This window comes from Fukomys damarensis, unplaced genomic scaffold (genome assembly GCF_012274545.1).
Source record: "Fukomys damarensis isolate Sample0158 unplaced genomic scaffold, DMR_v1.0_HiC HiC_scaffold_20, whole genome shotgun sequence".
In the NCBI taxonomy this organism is placed as follows: domain Eukaryota; kingdom Metazoa; phylum Chordata; class Mammalia; order Rodentia; family Bathyergidae; genus Fukomys; species Fukomys damarensis.
Window position 1 is genome coordinate 38625651 of NW_022900932.1, and position 6826 is coordinate 38632476.

At 38.5% G+C, this 6826-nt stretch overlaps 1 protein-coding gene across 1 annotated transcript in view; it reads right to left on the reverse strand.

The window, feature by feature from the left end:
• Window positions 1-6820, reverse strand: part of Lipa (lipase A, lysosomal acid type) — a 32599-nt gene extending 25779 nt beyond the window's left edge. The window contains exons 1-3 of the mRNA XM_010605013.3: window positions 6700-6820; window positions 4069-4180; window positions 2751-2868 (exon numbers count right to left, since the gene is read on the reverse strand). Coding sequence (XP_010603315.1) covers window positions 2751-2868; window positions 4069-4179 — 229 coding nt within the window. The 5' untranslated portion in view covers window position 4180; window positions 6700-6820. The remainder of the gene's footprint in view (window positions 1-2750; window positions 2869-4068; window positions 4181-6699) is intronic.
• Between the last annotated feature and the right edge of the window lie 6 nt (window positions 6821-6826).

Here is a 6826-nt window from a genome sequence, read left to right on the forward strand (position 1 = left end):
ATATGTATATATATGTCACTGATACCACTAGCAGGAGATTTCAGAACCAAAGAATATAGGGACCTACTGATGTGGCCAGAGCTAGACTTTCAATGCATATTCCCCATTCTGAAAACCAAGAGTATCCACTTCCCCATCCCCCAACACCCTTGCCCCCCACGAAACATAGTCCATAGAACTAGAGAATTATAGCAGCTAAATGGAAACTTGAAGATCATCCAATCAACTGACTGTTGTTACAGATGAAGAAACCAAGAACCACAATGGTGACGCACAGATGCAGTCAAGGACTGGCCCAGGTCTGACACTGAAGATCTCTATGCTTCCTCCTACCACCTGGGAGCATATCACGACTCAAGGTCACTTTCTTCACATTCCAAGCCCCTGACCCTTCACCTGCAATAGTGTGGCACAGGCAGAAGGCAGCAGGGCCCACATGCTTTCACGGCTGTATGGAAAGAGAAGCATGGAGATGGAAAGAGAAAAAGAAGACTAGGTACATTCTTTTAGCATGTCATTACTGCGATTGCCTGCACCTTTCAAAGATGACTCACATTAGTATTGTGTTAGTCCACTAATGTTAAGTAAAATAATATCAAAACTTATTTTTCTTCAGATTGGTCTGAGATCAGTATACTATCCTTTAAAGTATATTATCCTTTAAAAAAAGAGAAAAGTATATCAAAATCAAATACTTACAGTGGCATAAAATTTGTGTTTTGAACAGAGAAACTAGAAACCCTCACTGCAACCCATTACTCAACTTTGTGACATATTTGAAAAAGAGAAATCTTGATTGAATGCCATAAAAAATCTTAAGATAGAAATTAAATGTCAAAAAGAATATTAAGGATCACGACCACTTAAGCATTATTAAGTACCTTATTATAGTTAGAATTTATAAGAAAAAAATAGGTAAATCAGATTACCTTAAGGGAAAACATAAAGCAGATAACAACACTAAGCTCACCCTGCCACAGATGGTTTTGAAGTTTGCTTCAAATGATTTTGGAAGCAACTCAGAACAAAGAAAGCTCTTCTGCACATATAAAACTTTAACGGCAAAAAAGAGTTATCTAATTACCTTAATCTAAACCGTCACCTCTCTAGGAAAATTTTTAGAAAGAGAAAATGTTAAAGAATAGGCTGTGTTTACAGAGATGACTGAAGATTTGCTTTTTCCATATCTGTTTAATGATTTCAATTAGTCTGTGCAGAAATTGCTTACTCTGCATTGAAAACTGCAATTTTCTTGCCGGACGTGGTGGCACATGCCTGTAATCCCAGCACTCGGGAGGCTGAGGTAGGTGTTTGAGTTTGAGACCAGCCTGGGCTACATAGTGAGTTCCAGGTCAGTTGCAACTACATAGTGAGACCCTGCTTCAAAAAACCAAAAAAAAAAAAAAAAAAAAAAAAAAAAAAAAAAAAGAAAAGAAAGAAAAAGAAAACTGCAATTTTCTGAATTAAAAAAATGAGGAAAAGGATATATATATATGTATATGCATATTTTTAAGGCAAAGCTATAAGAATTTCATATAGTCCCAGTAAGAGTAGTTATCAGTGCAAGTATACATGGAAAGTAGTTGAGCAATTTAACAATATCTATCAGAAACGCAAATCCCCCTGGCCCAAAAATTCTATTTCAGAAAATGCATTTTATAAATAGACTTTATACATAAAGGATTTTTTGCAGCAGCAATGTTTATTATCAGAAAACTAGAAATGGCACAAATGTTTATTAATAGGACACCAGTTAAATTAATTATGATACAGCTATATAATGGGATATTATATATTATATCTGTAGAACATGTGCTCTATGTATTATATGGAAAATTTCCAAGATATTAAATTAAAATTTTAAAAAAACAGAAGGGTGTGCATTATATGCCATCTTTTGGATTTAAAAAGAGGTAGAAGAAAACAAAGAATCCATGTTTGTATTTGTACCTAATGAGATTTTCAGAAATAAAAAGATTAAAAATGAAGAAATTCCAGAAGTACGTTTTAAAAATGGGAAGTAGGGAATGAGACAAGAGGTATTTTACTGTGTATCTTTTTATTCTCTTTGCTTCTACAACTATGTTACTATGCTATCTATTAAAAAAGTAAATAATTTTCAAATAACAAAAGCCATCACTTTAGGCTTACAACATTTCAATATTCTTCCTTGTTTTTCATTTTTTTGTTGAGGCACTAGGGACTGAACCCAGGAGTTTCACATTAAAGTACATTCCCAACCTCTTGCAACTTTTTTGATTTGTTTTCGGGGTTTTTTTGTGTTTTTTTTTTTCTGTTTCACTTTTTGTGTATTTTGTTCTGTTTGTTTTATGACAGCATTTCACTAAATTGCTAAATTGCCCTGGCTGGGTCGGAGCTTGGAATCCTCTATCATAGCTTTTCAGAGTGTTGGGATTATAGGCTTTAACCACCATGCCAGGGTGCTGCTTCCACATGAAACAAACGAACAAAAAAGAAAATACGTTAGCATACTTTAGCATCTCCTTAAACGAATTTGACCTTTGAACCTTTAAGCAAAATAGGAAACTAGATGCATCATCCTTACTTCTTTAAAAGTATTATTGTATGCCTTGCATAAATGTAACACATTTAGTACTTTGGTCTAAAACTAATCCCATTTCAACATTTTCAAGTTAAATCTGAACTTGCTTACAGATGTAAAAACCACCTAAATTCCAGCAAGCAGTCAATTTTAAGAGCTCTCCTATCTCACTAGAGAACATCCATACCTTTCTCAGAATGGTTCTTCCTCCCATGAGGAATTCGGTGAAGGCACAGAATATACCCATCTTTGGTCTCCACCAGATGTTCCTCAGCTGGAAATCCCCAGTGTTGGATAATTTCTGTCTGGAGAGAGAAAGGACAATGGGCACTGTATGGACAGAACCTGGCATTACCTTCCACATTAACAAGCAAAGGAGAAAATAAGATGTCAATCATCTTTTCCAAGCTTTATTTAAGAAATCAGTTGTAATCGTCATTTGAGTTTGTTCTACCTAGTAGCCAACATGCCACCACAGCAGTAAGTCCTCCATATCCACAGGAATTTGGCTAAACCTTGATGTCGTAACTCTAGCATGTTCTATACCAAAATATTTCTAATTTTACCACAGTGTAAGGCCTTGCTGTTTCCATTCTGCCTACTAGGCAAAAATACCTACTTCTTTCTTTTCTATATTTAGAGTGTTATGCTAGCTAGCACTTTCCTTGTTTAAGACATCCCATCCCAAGAAAGCATAAAAATCCAATTCATCAATGAACTAAAATCCATCCATGAACTAATCTATCAATGAACTAAAAAATTTACACTAGAATGTCAAGATCCACTTGAAGAAAAGCAGTAAAAATATGGACTTATGATCAAATTCCCTTAAGAAATATAATGGATAATTGTTAACTGGAAACTTTATGGGATATAGATGAATCAATTATCCAGAAGATTTAATGTAAATAAATGTTCATTATCCTCTACTGTAAATGCCTGAAAATACTTAATTTTGTTATGCTTATAGGAAAAAAATTGGTTAGAAGAGGGAGGAAAAAAAAGGAAAAATTTGAGATAAGAATTAAATATAACCTGAAGCCTATGCTATCAGGTTATATATACTCTTCTGACTCACTATGAATTTTTCTCAGGGACTGTAGTTAACTGATTCATCAATTAGGTCACTGCATCTTCTCTTTTAAAGTTGCCTTAAATAATCTGTATGTTTTCAATATTTTACGCTTCAGTGAAGTACTTCCAGGTTTGATTGTTTAGTTAAGATGAATAACTTCGAAACGTTTTAATAGATCAAGGCGTTATTGTTTATTTCTTCTAACAATTTTTTTCAGACACTTTGACTTTGGCATCCATGTACGTTCTCTAGATATTCTTAATTACAATCTTTGGTGTCTTCCAAAACCGTCACTCAGGGGTGAAATCTAGCAAACAGAAGACTCAGAGAAGAAAAAATGAAAAGCATGATCAGCTGTAACTGATGTTATTTAAGGAAATAACACTTGTCATAGCCACATGATAAAAGTAAATGACTTTGAGAAACTTACAACATTCATGTTTGCTTCAGGATCCACAGCTCTCACTCTCCCTCTGGACCCCACAGAACACAGGATCCCAAGGACCAAACAGACCACCAACCTCCAGGGCTGCATTTTCATCCTATAGAAAATAGTTCCTTGTTATTTTACTACACTAAAATGCACTGGCAAATTAAAGCTCTCATAAAAAGTTCTGGACCTGTTTTAGGGAAAGTAAAAGTTAGGTGAAAGACAGTACAAATGACTCCAGCCATATTGTGAAGAAAAAATGAGGAACTCTTTTTTTTTTTGTTCAGAAATCTCCCTTCCTGCCATCCCCAGTTAACACGGGACACCTTTGGATCCCACACCACACCCACTAGCCTCCCACCACAAGCTAAAATAAAATATTTTTAGAGAAATAACAGGAGACAGGACTTAGAAGAGGATCGATTAAAAAAAGGAAAAGCCAACTCCACAGCCTGTCAATTTATTATTTTTTCCTCCCACTTGTAATCAAACATTTTAAAGTTCAGACAATATTAGTTCTTGCCTCCTACTAAATACTCACTTCTGTTCTTGCCCTAAATTATGTCAGGGTTCAATTTTGTCACTCAAGGGTGAAAAAAAAGTGAAATGAAGGAGAGCCTCCAAGAGAAATAGAAGAAGGAGCCAACAACATTCCTCTCCTCCCTGAAACTCTCCAGCCAGGAGCAAAGATCATCCCAGTTTCTGGCAGGTAGATAAATCACAGCATAACAAAGATCTGGGAGATGTTAAAGATGAAATGAGGTGCAGTTACTCTCCCAAGGTCATCCAGATAGAGTAACTGCTGGGACAGAGCCCAGCTCTCCTATATTAAAATATAGTCTTTAAAGAAAAAAAAATATGCCTGTACAATGACTTGTACACAAATGTTAAGAGCTTATATATAGAAGCCCAAAACTGGGCAAGTTGGAATACTACAAATGGTTAAAAATATAAATGAATTATATGTATGTGTGTTACTCAGCAATAACAAGGAATGGGGATGCATAGTAACTTCAATGAATCTCAAAATAATTATGCTTAATTGCAAAAGACAAGGGGGAATGTTATTTGACCCACTAATATAAAACTTTGGGAAATGCGCAATCTGATCTACATTGAGAGGAAGTTCATCTGTACCCGGGAGGATAGGGGACAGGAGGGTAGAATAACCAGGGAACATATATAAGGGATCTTTTAAGGATAATGTATAGGTTCATAATATGGAATTGGTTTCAAAAAATGGAAAAATCTATAATTTAAATATGCCCTGCTATTGTATGTCAATCATACCTCATACTGTATTGCGGTCTTTAAAAATGTACACTGTGCACTGCGCAAGTTTTCAAGAAATTAGAGAGATGAATTGACTCCCTTCTGTTGAAAAATTCTTCCTGGAATTATTTTTCTAAGCAATGGTGAATCCTGAAATTCCAGATAGGCCGCAAGGTCATCCTGAGTTTGTATTGGCAAAGCAAACCTACTGATTTTAATTACAAGGGTGCACTTAGGTAGCTGGGAATGGCTGTGTAACCCTGCACTACCTTTTATCCTACCATCTCCTTTAGGATAAGAGAATAGTAGACTGAAAAAGGAAACATTAAAGGTTAATACCACAATTTAAAATAAAATTTTTACACAGCACCCATGCTAGAGAGCCTGGACCAGTTGACAGAAATTACTCTGGAAGGATGACAGCTGAAGCCACTCAAATGGAAATGTCATCCAGTTGGTTTTCACTTCTAACATGACTCTTACTTTCTCAACACACTAGACAAGCAATCTTGTGTAGGAAGAGACTGTGAGTTCGAAGGAGAGAGAGAAAAAAAATCTGGACTGGGCTCAACGTGCTAGTCCGGGCTCCTGGAACGTTTATCTTCTTTTGATTTTGTAATAATCCAATTAACTGCTCGTCTGCCTGCATTTCTCCCAGCGTTGGTCTCACTCAACTTCTTCCATCAAAGAAGGAACAAAACGCCACACACGTCAACTGTATGGGCTCGGATTTTGAAAAATGGGATGAGGTGGTCCAACAGTTCAGTGGCCCAAGAAAAGAAGGTCCCAACACAGAATGTCATTTAGTTTTCTGGTAATAACAACAAAATAACTACTATGTTCCGCAATGCGCCAAACTGGGAGGGCACTTCGGATACGAAGTCAACCCCAGGGAAGTGTTAAGCCACTTTTCAGGAACTAGGTTACAGAGGTTAAGCATTGGAAGCAAAGTGTGAGCTGGTGAAACAGCAGTCGCTGGCATTTTAACCAGGACTACTGCACTGGTGTGCCTCTGACCACGGCGTCGGCTCAGAAATGAAGCGTGGGGTGGGCTGTCAGGAGGAACTAACCGAGTAGAGGACAGATTGCTGGGAATCGGCGTCCCGCCGTCCCCTCAGACCACCCGCTCTGAGCAGCCTAGGAAATCGGAGGGCGCCAGGAAAGGACGGGCTACTTCAGAGCGTTGGGAGGTTGCCTCGGCCACCGATCGCGGAGTAGCGCCCGCAGGTACCCCAGCCCGGGCATACGGAGAGCCAAGCCAGGAGCCCGGAGCGCGGGGACAGCTGCCCTCCCTGAGCACGTAGACAGCGGGGCGCCTGCCCTCCCCCGACCCGCACCTGCGCTGGGCTTTGCACTCACCCGGAGTCTCCCTCCGGAGCCACTGTCCGGTGTTGCAGAGCCTGATCGCGGGCGCCGGGTCGCTGCGGCCCCGGAGGGGACCAGGAGGGGAGTAGACCCCACGTGGGGAGGGCGAGCACCACCCACC